General features: G+C 29.4%; 1 protein-coding gene across 1 annotated transcript; it reads left to right on the top strand.

Annotated features, from left to right (window-relative positions):
* Positions 1-16,530: 16,530 nt before the first annotated feature.
* On the top strand, positions 16,531-18,033 carry LOC105113243 (peroxidase 27-like). Its single transcript, XM_011009335.1, has 4 exons — positions 16,531-16,804; positions 16,921-17,106; positions 17,188-17,353; positions 17,447-18,033. Exons 1-4 carry the CDS (start codon positions 16,583-16,585, stop codon positions 17,854-17,856), a joined length of 984 nt encoding a protein of 327 aa, XP_011007637.1. The 5' UTR covers positions 16,531-16,582; the 3' UTR covers positions 17,857-18,033.
* Positions 18,034-20,748: the final 2,715 nt, after the last annotated feature.

Below are 20,748 nucleotides of genomic sequence, written 5' to 3'. Positions count from 1 at the left end.
GTGATGGTTATATAAATCACAGTAAATTATCAGCTATTGCATTGGTGTTTATCATCAAGTCGGATCATGAGTTAAGTGAGGTTGATTATGATAGAATTGTTAAATGGATAAAAAGCATTTTGCCTGAAAGGAATAGGATGGAAAAAAAAAAATTGTTATGGTGCTAAGTCTATAATGAAACCTCTTGGTCTAAGATACCATAAAATTACCATGTGTCCAAATTTCTGTATATTGTACTACCTTGAAAATGTAAAGTTGATCGAGTGCAGTACATGGATGCATTCTTGTTATAAATCTAGAACTTCTAAGGAAGAGACTCTTGTTGTACATAAAAAACTTAGATACTTTCCAATTACTCCTAAACTATAGAGGTTATTTGACATGATCAAAAGATTGATGTCTTCTCTCAAATACAAGAGTGTCGAAGTAATAAATAACCTGAGAAGACCAAAAGATTGATGTCTTCTCATAAATATAAGTATAGTAAAGTAAACGAAAAGTATAAACAAGAGATTAAGGAACATATAACATGGAATAAAACTTGAAGATAACAAAATATAAAGAAATAGAGCAAGAGCAAGATATTTATATGAAAACCAAAATGCATAAATACGTGGCAAATGCCTCATTTTATATGCTAAAATTTAAAATTATGATTTGATGACTAATTATTAAGTGAGTGGCTACCTCTTGACTTGGTAATAATTCTTATCTTTTTGTTTGCAGAAAATATCATTGCTAACATCAGAATCTGAACAGATAGTCTTCATGAAAGTTCTGAAAAATTATTTCAGCTTTCCAAAAAAATAAGAATGAGGTCATTTGGACTTATAGAACTCAAGATATAGGCTAAATATTAATAATATTAGGGCTACATGACAAATTTAGACTTTTTTATGCTAAGATTTGGACTTTCAAACTATAAAATTGAGTCTTTGATGCTTCATGAATATTTTAGCCAATGTCTTAACTTTCTAGCCATATAAACCAAACTTAAATATAAGATTTATAGCTCCAGATATGACCCAATGACATAATAATATTCCAGTTTGAATTGAATCAACATCTTTTTTCTAAACTTAGTCTTTTCTATGTCCTTTCACTTTCAATAGTTAATCACATCAATCAATTATTTGAATTATGAGATATTTTTGCATTTAAAATAAATATTTATCATAAATTAAAGTGATTTTATATTATCAGATTTATTATTATAAAACATGTTTAAATTAGAAAATTTAATGATACTTTAAGTGCTATATGATCATATAAAGCCTTAATGAGAATGTATTTTTAAGTATTAATCATTATTCATGTCACTAAAGACTGTTGAGCACATGCATTTCATTAATTACATAATATGGTGGATGAAGTGATGGTGCACTCTTCCAATGGTGAAACTTGAAAACACTTTAACAGTATGCATTATTAGTTTTAGTTAAATCAAGGAACACATGTTTTGAATTATGTGTAAATAAATTTAATCCATATGGGTTATTTTTTGCTCTTTATTCTTGTTAGTTGGTTATACTCGCAATTTAAAACTTGTCATCGAGGATGTGTACGTTGAAGATCATGTTTTTATCTAAGGTCATACCTAGTCCTAATAATTCAGGTCAACTTATAGATGTTTGTTTTTCAGGGCTTTGACTTATAATGTATTGAAGAAACAACCACCCACTTCTCCCCAATCTCAACACAATTCAACATCTCATAACAAATTCAGTTACCACAACATTTGATTTGTCAGCATTCGTGTTCTGATTAAAATTTTATTAAGGATTCTCCACCTTAGATATGCAAATCTACCTTTTTTTTTTTATTTGAACACAATTTTAAAATGTCAATTTTTGTTTTGCATATTTTTATAGTATATGTATTTTGTTTGGGTATTTACTTGTTGATAGTTTTTTCTTAAACAGTATTGTTGATATTTATGATTTATATATGTTAGAGTTTGTTTAAGATTTTACAAAATTATATTTGTTTACAAATTAATGAAAGTTATGCTGAATTTTTGACTTAGGTGTTTTGTGATGAAATAAATAATAACTTATTTAACGAGTCTGTTTTATATTTTGTTAATGTTATTGTTGAGTTGTAATTTCTGGTAAATGTGTACAAATTTAAATTTATGTAGATAATTGATAATAAATTAAAAAAATTATTAAAATAGATTGAATAAACTTGAGCTAAATCAATATTTTTAAAAATTTATTTATTTAACATTGTTAATTAATGCATATTGTCATCATTATTTTATATAAGTTTGATATAAGTGATAGATGATCATTCATGGATGATAAAAAAATTGAATATGTCTAAATTTTCGCATATTGTACTACCTTGAAAATATAGAGCTGACTGAGTGTAGTACATGCATGCATTCTCATTATAAACACAAAACTGGCAGGGAAAAGATTTTTGTTGCATATAAAAAACTTAGATACTTTCCAATCGCACCTAGACTATAGAGGTTATTCATATCATCAAAGCCTGTTGATCACATGACATGTCACCAATTACATGATGTGGTGGATGGAGTGATGGTGTAACATTTCAATAGTGAAGCCTGAAAACACTTTAACAGTATGCATCCTTAGTTTCAGCTAAATCAAAGAATGTGCATCTTGAGTTATGTACATATGGATTTAATCCATTTGGGTCATTTGCTACTCTTTATTTTTTTGGTTGTATACTCACGATTTACAACTTACCACCAGGAATGTGTATGTCAAAGTTCATGTTTTTATCTATGGTCATACCTAGTTCTAAAAGTCTGAATCGAAATATAGATGTTTATTTTTCGAAGCTTTGTCTTATGATATATTGAAGAAACAAATTTTTTAGATGAAGACAGATGTGATATGAATTTTTTTATTACATCTAATTTTTTTATTTATTGTTTTTTACAAATATATTTAACTAACAATATTTTTATCTTGTAGGTTATGGTTATTGGACATGAATCAATCCCAATGAAGCTTTAGGTGGAAACACACATGTGGAGTGATGAATGCTAAAAAATGGTGTAGCAGTTTGTGGATAGCCAAACTCAATACTTTGTGATATGTTGGCTTTCAACCATTTTTTTTCCTTTGTTATTATTTACTTGAATTTGATGAATTTATTTTTTCTTTTCAGGAGATATGTAACAACCGATTAAAGGAGAGATACAGAGATGATCCTTCAACCCATCTAGATATCAATCCGGATTTGTGGTTGGAGGAAGGATTATCTAGTGGACTTGATAGAAATCGAGTATATGTACTCTCTAACACTATGATTGAGAATATATAGATAGGGGTGATTATTTTCAATTTGGTTTGATTTTTATATGAAAAAAAATTAACCAAACCAAAATTATTATTTTTTAAAATTTAAATCAAAATTGATTTAAAGTGACTAGTTTTGGTTATGTTTGGTTGGTTTTTGTTATTCAAAAACCAATAAAACCAAAAAGCAAATCTTGTTTCTGCTATTCAAGAACTTGTTCCAATGTATATGACCAAGACATGAATGAATTCTATTTAAAATACAAGCAAAATCAAAGTTGCAAATTACAATATAATGGAAAAAAGAGAGACAAAAACCCATAAAATATTAAGAAAAATAAAAACTAGAGATTAATCAATATTGGAAGGAATATATATATATATATAGTGAATGAGTTGGACCAAAATGAGAGCTCAAATTTTGTACTTCTATCAAATATTTATATTGTCCATAGTCATTTTGGAAAAGCAACAATTGAGCAAAGGCTCTCATTGAAAAAGAAGCAAATGGACATATCCTAGATGTAGTTTAGCTTGGTTGAAGTAAAAGGTAAAGTTCATGAATTTATTGCTAGGAAACGAAGATAATGTGATGGAGAAGATAAGATGTAGGGAGGCAGGGAGAAAAAAGGGAAGGGGGTTGGGGGGGCGGCTACGAGTGTTGGAGTGTTGTTTTGGGTTTAGGTTAGTGACTATTTATACTATCTTTTTATATATATATTTTTTTAATCTTTTTAAAGTTATGGTTAAACTGGTTTGGTTTATTCTAATTCATTCGGTTTTAGGCATTTAAAACCAAACCAAATTAGGAATTCTTTTAGGTTTTCTAATCGATTAATTTTTTTCTCTATTTGGTTTTTCTGTTATTTTTTTATTTTCTTGATTTAATCGGTTTTTTAGATTTTTTTCTCACCTCTACTTGTAAACAACTTGTAGTGTTTTGATTGTTGAATTCTCATAGTCAGTCATGAGCACTCAATCATCAGAGTTCATAGCCTTATTAAATCGAGGAGTATAAGAATATATGACTCATCTCAATGAAAAATATGAACAACTCATTGTAGATTATGAAGAACTCCGCCAAGTGTTATTGAAAATGAAATCACAAATTGGAGGCACGTATGCGCCCCTTAATTGGCCCCACAATCCCCATGACGACTAAACTCCTCCTTCTCCTTTAGCGCCGCCTCTATTTTAGTTTTTTTTGTATTTGAACGTATATATATATTTAAATTTTTAATAAATATTTGATTTTTTATATTAAGATAATTTTTTATATAATTTTTATAATTTTTATATAATTTTTCTGCTTTTGTTCGATTTATTTTTTAAAAAATATATATTTTTAAATAATTACTGATGATATTACCAATGGAATAAGTATGTCGGTATATTTCAGAGAATTGAAAAATAATTACTACAAATATCATCTCTATTGTTAACTCACTTACAAACTTATTCCATCGGTATATTCCAAAAAGTTGGAAAACAATTACATCAAATGCTATTGCTATTGTTAATTCATCGATAGAATAAGTCAGTCAATATATTTCAGATAGTTGAAAAGGAATTACTATCAATACCCCTATTACTGTTAACTCACCGTTAGAATAACCAATGACATTTTGCTGGTGATATGTAATTTTACCAATGGAATTTATAAAGTTCTTCTGTCAGTGATATGCTAAATTGTATCAAGAGAATTACTGATAGAATGAAGCAGATAATCTTTTTTACACGTATTTTTTGTTTGTAAAACCATTGATAAATTTATTAACGTTGGACTCATTAATAAATAAAAAATTATCAAAGAGTGTTTTTCGAAAGTACGGTGTCCATCCATAATCCCATCAATAAAATAATCATAGATAGACTATTATTGTAAATATTAATAAAAAATTTCATTGCTAAAATTATTAAATCTAGTAGTTGGAGAATAATTCATACTTGATAATATAATTTTTTTGATTTTTGATTTGGTTTTTGGGGAGAGGGGATTTCGTAAAAATACTGTATTTTTTTTTAATTATGAATACGGATCCTTCCTATTCTAAGAAGAAAAAAAGAGAAGATAATTGGTATAAAAAATGATGTCCTTGTATTCAAACTCCGAAGAGACAATTTAGGTGTTAGAAGTTCGGAGAAATGTTAATAGTTGCAAACTTTGAGAGACTTCACACCGAACAATTTCTTCTGTTCAGTTGTAACATGTCCCCACAACATAAATGATTCATCGCAAAGGTTTGTGTTTTGCAAAGTTATTCGGTTTGTCTTCATGCTTCTTAAAGTGTGATGATCAATACAACTTGCGTTATTGTTGACTAATTGATCTTGAAGAGCAACCAAGGCAACCTTTTATCTCGAGGGCTAAAACATATCGGTTGACTCGTATAATTAAGGGTGCTATTTGCATTATTGTTTTTAAAAAATAAAATTGGAAAACATATTTTCATATCTAGAATAATAAGGGGACAACGATCTAGTTCAATATGAAAATTTCTTTTTGGATGCCCTAGCTATATATTTTGGAGAAGAATTAACTTGATATATGTATTTTTTTTTTTTAGATTAACATAGATGTTCGGGCCAACTTGTGCGCACTACGACTAATCTTACGATTAACTTAATATATGTATTTATTTTTTCAGTAGTAAAGATGGTGCTTAAATAAACCATAAATTAAAGGTTCGGCTCATTCTTTCAACTATGATGGCTGTAACTACATTCACCGAAAGGCAATAGGGTTTCAATTGTTGAACAATGATACAAAAGATAGTAATAATTTAAGATGTGAAATTCCAACCTCAAAGCCTCAATTCTGGTAACTAATTAAGAAGCATCATGGCTTTTTTTTATTTTTTTTTCAATTTTTCATCCCAAAGAATGGTTTCAACCCAAATAAAGACACAAAGCTAGCAAAATTTACAGCTGCTTCCCAAAATCAACATTGACAAAGTAGCTTCAATTTATAACAGGGCCACCGATTTCCAACGTGACCCCAGCGCTGGAGGCCAACTAGCCAATGTAATTATTTCCTTCTTTCAATTTTCGGTCCCCTCTTTCTAGAAATTATCAAAATTCAAAGGGAATACAATATAATAAAACAAAACTATACTTGTACATCACATGGAGAACAATCCTCAACCAAAATGAAAGGAGAGTGATATGCAAGCACCTGCAGCCAAATCACAAAATCACTCAAGGGTGGATTCTCTAGCATGGTTGTGTCAAAATGGTGTGGCTTGCCTGCCCCTTAAGAGAGGCAAAAAACTACATCAAAGCTTAAGTTATCCAGACATATCGTCAATCAAATCAAACCCAATCTTTTTTCGCATCATGGGATTATCTAGCATGGGGAAATAATTAAATACCCAGAATCAAGTTTTAAAATAAACAATATATACAACAGAAGATCATGAATTCTTACTATATAAATAAAGACATTGAAAATATTCGTGCAGTGTTTTCGAAGCACTTAGGTGCATACTCTATAATATTTTTGATTCAATGTGTCTGGCCAGCAGCCTTACCATAACCTTGGTATATACAATCAATGATGCTGCATATTTTCAAAGTACTTTCTTCAGGATTCTTTTTTTGAAGAGGGAACATGTATATCTCGGTTATTACATAACGTATCACTTGATTCTTAATTGTGTCCCAAAACAATTAAATTGATCGTTTTCATCTTCAATTTGTCGGACATTTCTCAATCAGGTTCTTCCACTTAAAATCGTCACAATTTTTACCGGAGCATGTGAAATTCTCTTGAAAAAAGCGTCAGTGTCTTGCATAAGATAACAATGATAGTATTTCACATGGATGTGAGGACTAAATTGAAGAACATATCGTACTTTGGGAGCCAACTGAAAAGATTATTCATTTTAAGAACCTAATTAATTAAAAATTAGTACATAGGTTGGAACTGGTACAAGGTTCCCACTTTCTTCAATACTTTAATTTTATCTATATATAAGGTCCATGATCTCAAGTTGGGCTGCCATGATATTAAATATCAACCGGAGCAGTTGTGGTTAATTAGGCCTCTAAAAAGTCAAAAGAAAGTAATTAATTATAAATGCTCACAGGATAATTACAACTCCCCATTTCCTGGTCTATGCTGGTTTCTCCCTTGCAGCATGAGAACTCCTGGGTGGATAACTTTCAATGGAAGCAGATGTTAAGTTTACTTCTCGTGTTTTTTTATATAACGTTGCTTCTTAATTAAAAATTTATTAAAATATTTTTTATTTTTAATATTAACATATTAAAATTATTAAAAAACACAAAAAAAATCAATTCAATATATTTTCAATAATTTTTTTTAAAAAAACTATTACAATTCAAAACATCACATTCATTCCGATATCTGTGTACTTAATTAACTCTATTCTTTGCTGATGCAATTATTTCACGTGACCTTCTTCCAAGTTGCAATTTTTCTGAATATCGCAGTCAAATCTTTTCTATGTATGTTAAAAGAAAACCATATACTACTATTTTTCCAAACTAAAATATAGCTAAATGTGAATCCCCTGGGAGCATCTCCAATGGAGAAGCCAAATGGATAGTCAAAAATAAAAAATTAATATTTTAGCTTTTTTTTTGTTTGTTTTGCACACTTCAATGGAAAAGCCAAACAAAATGCTAAAATGACTCTTCTCTCCCACAAATGTTATTTCTATATATCTCTTTAAAAATCCAAAACCAACAAAGTGGGACCACTAAAAAAATAGACCAATTAAATGTAGATATGTGGAAGAAAAATAGCATTAAACAATATTAAAAAATAATAAAATACTTATTTTTTTCACTCTAATATAAATGGCTCTTCAAATGGCTTTTTTCTATTGGAATAGATATGATAAGATAAACTATATTTATACTATTCAAAATGCTATTTTATCAATTTAGCTTTTCAAAATAGCATTTTGGATTGGAGATGCTCTAATTCACTTCGTATACATAGTATTATGTAGTGGTCAGCATATATATATTCGATGATATAAATTAGCCACAAGATGATACAGTTTTTTGAATAAAAAAATTCATCTTAGTTAATAAATAAAATGATTTCAATATATATATATATATATATATATTACCATTAAATAAAAAAACATATTAACTTAACATAATGTTTTGTTTGAGTCCGACTACCTAGTGATCCTATGCAAATCCAACAATGTCCCATCAATGATGTTCTCATCCAATGGCCTATCGACACACATGTCCACTTTCTTAAGCACTGCCTACTTCACAAGGGGCGGAAAGTCTGGAAAAGGAAGCATGAGGTGGAAGGTATCATTTTAGCCTCCACTTAAAAAAATGACAATAAAAAGTGTGAGGTAGCTTCGTGGATGGTGGAGAGTGACCGGAAGAGATGATACTATATCATATATGCTCTATCAAATGTGATCGTTGATTGGATATAGGGGAGCCCATATCATAATCAACAAATAATTATATTGTGTGTAGGGTACAATATCAACTATCGTTTGATTTGTACTTCGCTAATCAGTTTACCAAACCATTTTATTTTGCAAGTGCAGTTACACATCACTTTGTGTGATTCAGCTAGTTGTGCTTTTTCTTGAAGACTCGACAGAATTTATGTGTCTAGCTGACTGTTAATCATCATTGCGTGCTGTTTAATAGAAAAGTTCATATTAATGGAATGTAGATCAACATGTGTTTTTATCCTTGTTCCTCCAATAAAACCTTAATTTTACTTGAACGTTTCTTTTGCGAGAAAAAAGAAGAAGAAGAAAGAAGAGTTCATGGAGTAGATTGGTTTGCTAGATCTTTCGAGGCATTCCAAGTTCAAGTGGCCACAATTTTTTATATGGGAAAAGTTGAAGAACCAGCTCCTTTCAAGTTCTATTTAGAGATCGACGCTACAAATTTAACCAATGTAAATGAGGAATGACATATGCTGTCATTATACAATGAGATCATGCATGCTAAGATATTCATGCGTTTTTTCAATCTGACTTTTGCTTGGAGTAGAAATCACCTAGAGGCTTGTGCAAGCACTCTAGCTAGGGTGTGGCAGCCTATGTGCCTAACCTTTTCCATGGCAAAGAAGGGAACACCAATGGAAGATCGAATCAAATTATTCTCTTTGATATTTTCATCCTAAGAAAGGCCCAAATACTCTTTAAGAACTGTGGATTTACTTTAAGTGACGTTTTCGAAGGTGACAAATTCCAATGTTTTTTTTATTGGAATGATTTTCTAGCACAAACTGTCCTCCGTGTTATGTTTTTATGTGTGTGTGTCTATATATATATATATATATATAGAACACATCCACATTTTGGTGCCCTTATTGTATATGTTTGTTATGTTTTTATGTGTGTGTGTCTATAGATATATATATATATATATAGAACACATCCACATTTTGGTGCCCTTATTGTATATGTTGGTGATGGTAATGTAACATAATAATAATGATAATAATAAATAAATAAATATCTGATAAAAAATTATTTAAAAAAATATTAATATTTTAAAATACCAAATTGTTAAAAGTGTGGATGTTCATTATACAAGGCGAAATATATAACATTATAGGTGTTTATATGTAGGGTTGGTATCTATAATTATATTATATTATATTTTATTTTAAATAATTTATAAATTATAAATAATTTAATTTAAAATAATTAAACCCGGATAGGTTGAATATATCACGTTGAATTAAGATATTTGTGAGAAGAATATATAAATTTTTTTATTTTTTAATGATTCTAAAAGAAATAAACTTTCAAAAACATATAATTATTTATCTTTGATTATAATTGATATCGCAATGTGTTTTACAGTATCTTAAGCATATAGTTAACACTAAACTTAAAAAATAATATATTGAAACATGCGATAAAAGAATGATATATATAAAAAAATAAAGAGAAAGAAGGACAAAAAAATATTTATATTGAGTATTAGAGCTACTCATTAACTAAATGTTATGCGGGTTGGATCTTGATGAATGGTTTTTAAGAATCTCAACATCTATTTATTTGGGTTTTTGGTTTACCATTATTTGTAATAACCACAGATCACTTGGTTTTTACAACACTAAGCCTGGTTGACAAATTTCTCATTTTCATCTTTCGCCAGAAAACACTTTATGTGAATATCTAGTCATGATTCGACACATCTGATCCCTGGAAATTATAAATCTAAGGTATGTTAAAAAAATGTTCTAAATTTTTCAATAAAATAAAATTATTAACAATTGTTGTTCAGAGAACGAAGAATTTTCTCGTAAATAAGAGGGTAGAAGAAGAGTGGATGGGCTAAAACAAAATGGCATAAACCAGTAGGCAGGTTTCCCTATCAGCTATGGGCCTCTTTAGTTTTGGATCTAATGCAGTTCCTTTTAGTTTATAAGTGCTGGCCTTGTTTGGGCTTCTAAGAAACAGAATATATTTAGAGGGTTCTCACCTCTTTCCTGCAATTTTGGCTGTTTCGAAAAAAAGAAGAAAATATTTTTATTTTTTTTGGGTTGTTTTTCCTTTTTGATTTTTTTTTATCTTGCAATTCCTTTGCTGTGGCTGTTGTATCTTCTGGTTTCTTGCCTCTCCATAAGCAAAGAAGAAAACAAAGGAAAACCACAAAAAAAGAATTAATGCCCCTCTAAGAATGTTAAATTGACATGTATGTGTATATATTAAGGTAATTAGGTAAACATTTACTCATAATTAATTCGCATATAATTATACTATTATCAATATTGACATAAGATATATTAATAATTAGTTTTAAATTTACATTTTAATATATGAAATGCTAAATCTATTAATTAAATTTCCTTTCCTTCGAGAAGTTGGAGGCAAGACTTAGGAATTAATCTTTCGAAGAAACGGTAACGAGCTACTCCACGATCAAATGAAAGAATGAAGGTTCAAATAAGACATTAGAGTTTAAAGAAAACCCAAGTAAATTAAAAGGTTTAAATTGAATAAATTAATTAAGGTTTTAATGTAGAATGAAGGGGTTTTGGTAGAGAAATCCTTAAAAATTTTAAAACTACGGTGCAGAAAGCTGTAAGAAAACTGAACAGAAAGTGGTAACTTAAGAAAGGAAGATAGACAATTTTTTTTTAACAAAAAAAGGTAAAGGACTTGAAATTTAACTTTTTTGAGGAAAAAAAATATTATAATGGAGGAAATTCTCTAAAGAATACTAAATTAATTTATTAAATTCATGTAAATGTAATATTAAAATCGTCGAATTTTTCACCTTTTCTAAAGATTTAAACTATATTCTTTTCTTACTATTGCAAGCCAAAAAGATTAATTATGACCAGGACAAGTTGATTTCAATGATTAGAAGTACAATTTTAGCAGTTAGTGATAATGAGATCAAAGATGTCAGCAAAAAAAAATTTCAGCAGCCGTTGGCCTGACGTTATTGCACCATATATCTGACTTTGTTAGAATCCTAATTAGCCCATATGGCATATGAGAGATGCCACCATCGTGTCGAGGACCAATTGGGATGTTTTTGAATGAAAAAAATTGCTCATTTTGAGCAAGGAATTATTAAATTTTCATGGCAAGAACATGTTGCCGCCTGCCACAAGGTCAACTGTTCATGCACAAATCAAATTGCTCAGATTTTGATTGTGTTAACTGTTCCTTCACGCCCCCAATAAAATCGTTTATAACTATTTGTTTTAAAAGTACTTTTAAAAAGATTTAATTTTTTTTTATTTTTTCTTTACTTAAAATTAATATTTTTTTATGTTTTTAGATCATTTTGAGATGTTGATATCAAAATTAATTTTTTTAAAAATAAAAAATATTATTTTGATGTATTTTCGAGTGAAAAATACTTTGAAAAATAATAGCTACTACACTCTCAAATACGCTAGAGTTAGCATGTTTTCTCGTTCCTCATAAAAAAATTGAGGTTCACATTATAGTTTTTGTTATTGAAAATAAATTAGATTTTTAGATTTTTTCTAAAAAATTAAAAAAGTTGGTCTATCGGCTAGGACTTGGTCTATTTGTTAAAAAATAGTTGATTAATTAAATTGGTAAAATAACTTTTCATTTTCAGATTAGATCTTTCATTACTTAGTTTAATTCCTTGATTATCTTGAACTTAAGACCTATAAATAATTAAATGCATAATTAATAAGTATAGAGAGGAACACATAAGAGAAAAACTCTTGATAAAATTGTCTTCCTTTCAAAGCTTCTTCTTATTCTTTAGGTTGGGGCAAGTTTAGATTTGGATGGGTTTCGAGTTAGATTCGGGTGAGTTTTAAGCTGAGTTTCACAATATCCATACTCTATTTATTATTTATTGGGTCCAAAAAATACTTATTCATTAGAGTTAGGTTAATTGGGTTGAGATTCATCAGATTCAAATTAAATTGTCATCCCTATTCAATTACAATTTCTCATATTTTTTTGTTTTTTATTTTTATATTCATTTATTTTTTTTTTCTGGTGTTGTTGTTGAAGTATTTTTAGTTTTTAATTTTATACTTCAATTAAATTTTTTATTATTATTTTTTTTAATTTGACAATTTTTTTTCCTCTTATTATAGCTATTTTTCAATTCAATTTAAGCTTCCAATTGAAATTTTCTATCCATCTAATTAATGTTTTTTTTTCTCACCCTAATGTATTTTTAGATCCTTTCATGTAATTGATTGTTTTTTTTTTTATTTCATCTTTCAACATTTGATTTGTTAGAAATTCAACTTCATACTATCTTATCATTCTGCATTAATTTTTTTTAGCATTGGTTTTATGATTATCTTCATTTTTTATTTATGAATTTATCTTGATCTCATGACTAGTTAGATCATGCATTTTTCATGCCTTTTTATTTCATCTATATCTTTTTTTGTATTATACAAATTAATTTTTTTAAATATTCATTTTAAAATAATATTGTTGATATGTTTGACCTTAGATAATATTTTTTGTGGCATGAGTTTATTTAGTCAATTTTATTTGTATTTATCTTTTAAGTCATTGGTTTTTTGGATTGTGAATTTATTGATTTAAATAAATAAGTTCAATAACCACAATAGAATGAATGTTTCATTTTATGTGATTGAATATCTTAATTTATATTTATTTTTTAAATTTTGTTGTTGTTAATTAATGACTCTTTTTTGTTCATTTAAAAAAATAGTTATCAATTTATTTAATTAGCTGTTTATGTAAATTTTTCAATTTACATTTTAAATTTTTTTATGTAAAAAACACATTAAATCAACCTGCATATCTATTTTTTTAAACAATTATAACTTGTGGACATATAAGGTGTATTTGACAGTGTGGTAACAATTATTTTTCATTTAAAAATTTATCAAAATAATATTTTTTTATTTTTAAAAAATTATTTTTAATATTAGTATATTAAAATATTAATGAATCAAGTGTACTTATTGGTGATATCCTTACGCATGCATGCACAATAAAATAACAAATAAATAAATAAATATATAATAAAGAAGTATTTTATAAACAAAAGAAGTACGAATATTTCAGAAAAAAAAAAGGAACCATTATAGTGTGCATATGTCCCTTTATAGAGTGGGACATATATAACACTGACTAAGCCCAGTTAATTTCTGATTTTTTATCTTTGGCCAGCAAATACTGTATGCGAATATTTAGTCATGATTAGACACATTTAATCCCTTTAAATTAGAAACTAACGTATGCTAGAAAAATGTCTTGAATTTTTTTAATAAAATAAAATTTTGAACAATTGTTTTTCATAAAACGTAGAATTTTCTCATAAATAAGATCGGTTAGAACAAATAGTTGTCTAAAAAATATAGCATAAACCAAGAGGTAGGTTTCACCATCAGATCTGGGCCTCTTTAGATTTGGATCCAATGCAGTTCGTTTTATTTTTCCCTTTTGATTTCTTCTTTTTTATAGCACTTGCCTTGCTGTGGCTTGTTTGTTGCTTCTTTGTTTCTTGCCTCTCCATAAGCAAAGAAGAAAGCGATGGAATACCATTACAGCAGCACCTTGAATCTCCCATAATGATGCAGCAATAACAGCTTATACTGGACCTCTTCAGTAGTAGCAGCAACATCAGCTTAAGAATCAACACCTCAAACTGGCACAACAATAGTCATAACAGCCTCTGGTAGTAGCACCTCAAAGTATAGTAGACTTGACATAACAGAAGCCTAAACAGCAGCACCTTGTAACAAATTACTCTATCAGAAAGTCAAGTAGTAGCAGCATTGTTTCAGCGCACCAAAACAGTTGTTTCAACATATCAAAATAGTTGAATCAAACACCAACACCAAACATAACTTTGTTCAATTCCAACATTAAAAAAATTATGGCAAATTATTTTTCAGGAAATAATTAAACCACCATCAAGATCAATAATAACAAATGCGTAAAAAACAAAGATAAAAGGGTAATGAATAAAAGATCTCAAGATGAAGAGTTTTCTTTTTCAATCGATTGACTAAGAAATCTTGGATATTTGTGATTTGATGAAAAACAAATACCAAGAAACAACTAGAATAAAGAGGCAACAACTTCAAGCACTTTAAATGGAAATCAAAATTGCTTAAAATCTGGTTGCTCATATGATGACCATTAGAGGTTTACATAATCGTTAGCTTCAGGATCCGTGGGATTAGTCATGATGCGCTCAATCTGACCCGGACACCCACGTTAATCTAAAAAAAAAAAAAATTTACTTAAAATCAAAATTACGTTCTTAATGTTTTTAACAAGTTTTACCTTCAAAATCATTAAAAAAGAGAGTTAAACTTCACTACCACTTTTTGAATTTTTGTTTCTGATTATTTTTTAAAATCACTGACTTGTGCGTGTAAGTTAAAAAGTACTTTAGATAGTATGTCGTGCCATTGAATACACACACATTATATATATGTGTGTATGTGTGTATAAACACAGAAATACAAACACACAGAAATGTGTTGAAAAGTATGAGTAACTTACAGAGTAATGCTCTTCTCTTATGAAAAATGAGTCAATAATGGAATGCTTTGGAGGGTTAGTACCTCAGATTAAATATTCATGATCAAAGTGGTTAGTTTGCTGTCTTTTAAGATTCTTTAATTAGATGCAACCTAGATAAAAGCATGCCTGCAAGAGCTAGACAAAGGAGCAGATGGACATGGTTGCTGTAATTAAGAGAATAATTTAAAAATATTCTAAACAAATTAGGATTAGTTAATTCCAGTAAGTGTTTGTAGGCGTGTGTGTTTGAGACAAAAAGACATATATTCATGCATTTGTTAAAACAGATTTGTCCAAATCTCATTTAAGAAAAAATAAAAGTTTTGTCCCATCCAACAAACATATTAATTAGCAAGGAGCTAGTTGAAAGAGATATACTTCACTCCTTAATCTTTTAGATTTAAATTTTGAAAATAGTACTCCGAAAAATTTAGTTAAATTCATGTAAATACAATATACCAATATTATGAAAGATATGCCATCAAGATCGGATTTTTTTTTTTTTGGTATCGTTGGATCGATAAATCGCACTTAAAGTTATATATTTTTCAATAAACGAATACCTCTGCCTTATCAAACAAAATTGTTCTTCTATATTATTGCAAGCCCAGAAGATTAATTATGGTCAGGACACGTTGATTTCTATGATGTGAAGTAGTAAGAGATAATGAGATCAATGATGTCTTAACTTCAAAATTAACCAAGGAAAATTCTAGTCATTAGCATGACAAGCATAGCTGACGTAATTGCACTATATACCTAACTTTGTTTGAATCATAATTAGGACCATATAGCATTTGAGAGAAGCCGCCATGCATCGTGCCCACGGCCAATTGGGATGTTTCTGAATTAAAATATTTGTTCCTTTTGAGCAATGAAATCAAACTTTCATTCCAGCTACTAGATGGCATGGACATGTTACCGCCTGATACAAGGTAGCTGGAATTAAAATCAATTTTGATTCCAGCCACTGATATCAATCGCATGCAACATTCCTACTCTGTCACGGATCATCGTCGAGCTTTCTTCTTAATATTAAAAAAATAAAAATGGAACCATCATGATCTTATAACAATTAATTAAGTCTACATCAAATTAAAATATAATTCCCACCACCATTTGATTATAATATCAAATTAAATCATCTAACTGGTTTAATTCTTACGGGAATAACATACCAAATGTCTTGTAATGACAGCTTTTTCCTGAAATGAGCGGCGTGTCAAGGCTAGTTATAAAAGAGTTGGCATGTGTCCTTGTGTTCTCATATCAGGAAATTGAGGTTCACAACATAGTCATTGTCTCTTAGACATGGATAGTTTAAAGCTTTCTTCAGGTTTAATCTTTATTCATTTGGTTTTGCTAGCATTTGTCTTTAACTCGGCAAATGCGCAATTGAAGGTAGGGTTTTACAAGGATACATGTCCAAAAGCTGAAGCTATTGTGAAAAGGGTTATGGATCAAGTGTTGAAAGTTGCTCCTAGCCTTAGTGGCCCTTTGTTGAGGTTACACTTTCATGACTGCTTTGTTAGGGTACGTAAGCCATGAATCCATTTCTGATCATATGAAATTCTGAAACAGTTTATGCTTTTTTTGCTTGAATTATAGCAAAACCCTTACGATCACTAGCTAATTATATATGTCTACAGGGTTGTGATGCGTCAATTCTTTTGAACTCCAGTACTGGCCAAGCTGAAAAAGATTCACCTCCAAATTTAAGCCTTCGAGGATATCAAGTTATTGACAGGGTCAAGGCTGCGTTAGAAAAAAACTGCCCTGGAGTGGTTTCCTGTGCAGATATCTTGGCCATTGTAGCTAGAGATGTCACGGCCGCAGTAAGAAATATCTTTCAAATTCATTAGAGAGTTTCTTTTGCAAGCAAAATGTTTGTATTTAACAAAAAATTATCCTCTCAGACTTTGGGACCATCCTGGCGAGTTGAAACTGGAAGAAGAGATGGAAGGGTGTCTAACTTTTCAGAGCCTTTAACAAACCTGCCACCATTTTTTGCAAACATTTCTCAATTGTTGACACAATTTCGTTCTAAGAACCTAAGCAAAAAGGACCTTGTAGTGCTCTCAGGTATTTAAACATTTCAAGTTCATTTTCTTCATAGAGATTCCTGAAACAAGAAATTGAACTTGAATAATTCTATTTATTCTTCCTGGCACGTAGGTGCGCACACCCTTGGCACTTCTCATTGCTCTTCTTTCGATTCTCGGCTTTACAACTTCACTGGAAAGGGTGACACTGATCCCACACTGGATTCAGAATACATAACACGGTTGAAGAAAATATGCAAGGCAGGAGATCAAATTACGCTAGTCGAAATGGATCCTGGAGGCGTCAGGACATTCGACAACAGCTATTATAAACTCGTTGCTAATAGAAGGGCACTTTTCCAATCTGATGCAGCTCTCCTTGACAACAATTACACAAAAGCTTATGTTAAACTTCAGTCTGTTGCTACCGATGGATCCACTTTCTTCAAAGACTTTGGTGTTTCCATGAGAAAAATGGGAAGGGTTGAAGTTCTTACTGGTAAAGCTGGTGAAATCAGGAAAGTTTGCAGCAAAGTTAATTAACTAGACAAAGTTTATTTTCATTATGGAATATATTTTTCTTGTGTGCATGGAAAGATATATATGGCGAATGCCATGCAATAATTTTATCAAGTGCGGAAAGCAGTTGATTCATTAATCAATAATAGTATGCGTAAAATAATGTTTTTTTTTCCCCATTAATTGTAAGACCTTATAAGCATTCATATGAAGTCTTGCAAGATTAGTTTTTTATTCTCTTTTATTATTTTTTGTCTAATTGTTGTGCATGCCAACCTCTCAAACCCAATGAAAATGCATCCATTCAATTTCAAAATTGGACTGGCAATTAATGAAGCGATACCGTTTAAAATTAGTTGGCATGTTCAGATTCTAAGGGACTTTGATGTAAAGAACAGGAAATGAAGAATTATGATAGCAGAATGTAGACACTCGATGATTAATAGCTTACATTTTGTTGTTCAGTGGCAACAGCTTTTTTTTTTTTTTTTAAAGAATTAATTTAATTAAAAACTTAAATTATTAAATGAGACTTAAAATGTAATTTATATTATTTTTTAATATATTTTTTAAATATAAGTTTTTTGGGTTTTAAACTTGCAAAAATTTAAATTATGTTATACTTAACTTTTATCAAATAAATAAAAAAGATGAGATTCGAACTTATAATTATTTGATTATTAAATCTTTAATAAATCAATTCATTTTAAAAATTTAAATTATTAAATAAAATTTTAATATATAATTTATATTATTTTTTTATTGTTAACCAGTAATGCATAGAGAAACTTGTGGTCGGCTTGTGGCCGGCTATAATTCTAGTATGAATAGAGAAACTTGTTGTGGTAGGCTCTACTTATGGTAAATTACTACAAATATAAATCCTGCTTCATCATGAAGACCAAATTAATTCACATTGCAGAGATCGATTGCAGTAAGGAGTAATAAGACTGAAATTCCACTATTAACCAGTTAAACAATTTTTATCCATTCGAACGCTATTCTTGTAATATTTTTCCAGAATTTTTTTTATGAACAACGAGTGCTTAATTTGTACGGAAGTTAGTCAACTGTGCATGGCAAAGACAGATGTTTTGAGAAACAGTGTTGGCAAGTGTCCATTTACTTCCACTCTGGCACTTGGACAACAAAAATTAATTAACAAATATTTGGAATTAGAAGAAAATCTATAAATAAACAGATTTTGAAATTGCAGAAGAAAGGTTTTTGTTTATTATTTGTTCAGAGAACCGTAAGCAACACACTCAAAAGACTCGCGTTCCTTTTATATACCATAGGCAATAATTATCTTTCCATAAGAAAAGGCTGAGCAATATTCTTTTAATTTATTTGACAGCCTCCATACAGTCTTCAAGGATGATTTGCTTGATCTTGATCTAGTGTTTTCGGATTGTAAAGTTGTTGTTTCCTCATCTGCGACACTGCCATTCTGGCTGGAATTTATTGCTGTTGGAACACCTTCATCAGTACCAAACAGATTTCTATCTTCATCACCCAACATTTCTCCACTAATAGAAGCAAAATTGTAGCTAGTGTTGTTTGAGTCTTCTGCTTTTTTACTCCAGGAATCTTGAGTTACCTACCTTATTACTCCATTGCTTCACACAATAGCTGATATGATTGGAGCATGTTGTGTAAACAGAGAGTAATAATGTGATGTGGATTATCTCATTTACTAAAACACAATTAATCTGTAAAGGACACAGCATAGGAACAGCTTTTATAGATGGGATTAAGTTAATGAATGTATTAGCAGGGAAGAATCCTATTTAGAACAATGCTTATTTTGTTTTTGAAAACTTAAAACAAAAACTCCATGATCATCTTTGACTAGTTAGGCTGTTAGCATCTTTGAAGCCTTTTACAATCCATTAAACCTGTCTTTGATTATATAATTTGGATCTCCATTTCCACAGTAGCTGTTGTGTTAGCATCAAATTCCAATCATTCAACATCACCCATATTAGCATAACCAATCTTCCTGGTCCAATATAGACAATGAGGATTTGAACAGAACTTTTTTTCACCAGTGTAAGAAAACTCACTGTTACATGTGTTATCATTTTGGATTTTATTTTAAAAAAGTACGTGAGAATTAAACTTCTCATGATTCATGAATGCCTTATATTCAAAATATAGATACTTATGTTGAAACTATCTTACGAATATTCAACTCCGTCTCATTTAAAAATAGTTTTTTCAACAAATAAAAAGTTTTTACATTATTGCAACGATTTGGTAGGCTGTCCTAGTCCACTGGTCCAGATTCGATAACAAAAAACGTATGATTTGGCCTTGCATGTTCTTAATCAAATATTTAACAGAAACATACAAGGCATAACCTAGAGCAGGTTTTCTAAGGAAATAATATTGAAACATGGCGAATATCCCAGGGCAGGTATTAAGTACAATTTAAATCAATAGGGATTAAACAAATCTTAATGCTTGCGAAATGCCTGAATCAAAGCAGTGAGCTATTTTCTTAATTGACTGATTGTGATTAAGCACCGACTGATAACCTCACAATCCTGAAAGAAAAAAAGAAAGATAAAAGAGCTGTTTGGATTCAGAACTAGATTTATTCTTTTGAACTCCTTTGTCTGCTTACCAGTGTCTCTGCATGAAGTAGCAGTCGTGTCTGATTCTCTTCAATCTATAAAAATAAATCAAATGCGAACTTCAAATTTACTATAATAAAAATTAATGTTAAACTAGCTTTTCAAAATACTCATTTAATTATTTTTTTATTTGAAATATCTTTATATAAATAAGATGGAAGTGATAAGTATAATATAAAAAATAAAATGAGTTAAATTCTATTTTATTTAAACTTATTTATCAATTAAATATTATAATTCTTAAATAAGATGGAAGTGATAAGTATAATATGAAAAT

This window comes from Populus euphratica, unplaced genomic scaffold (assembly GCF_000495115.2).
Source record: "Populus euphratica unplaced genomic scaffold, PopEup_1.0 scaffold405.1, whole genome shotgun sequence".
In the NCBI taxonomy this organism is placed as follows: Eukaryota; Viridiplantae; Streptophyta; class Magnoliopsida; order Malpighiales; family Salicaceae; genus Populus; species Populus euphratica.
This window is presented reverse-complemented; position numbering and strand designations above follow the sequence as displayed.

What these genes read in the sequence shown, in the direction of transcription:
- LOC105113243 (XM_011009335.1), top strand. Translation starts at nt 16,583, where the DNA reads ATGGATAGTTTAAAGCTTTCTTCAGGTTTAATCTTTATTCATTTGGTT. An exon ending in TTCATGACTGCTTTGTTAGG is followed by an intron (nt 16,805 to 16,920) that starts GTACGTAAGCCA and finishes ATATGTCTACAG; the next exon opens with GGTTGTGATGCGTCAATTCT. An exon ending in CTAGAGATGTCACGGCCGCA is followed by an intron (nt 17,107 to 17,187) that starts GTAAGAAATATC and finishes TTATCCTCTCAG; the next exon opens with ACTTTGGGACCATCCTGGCG.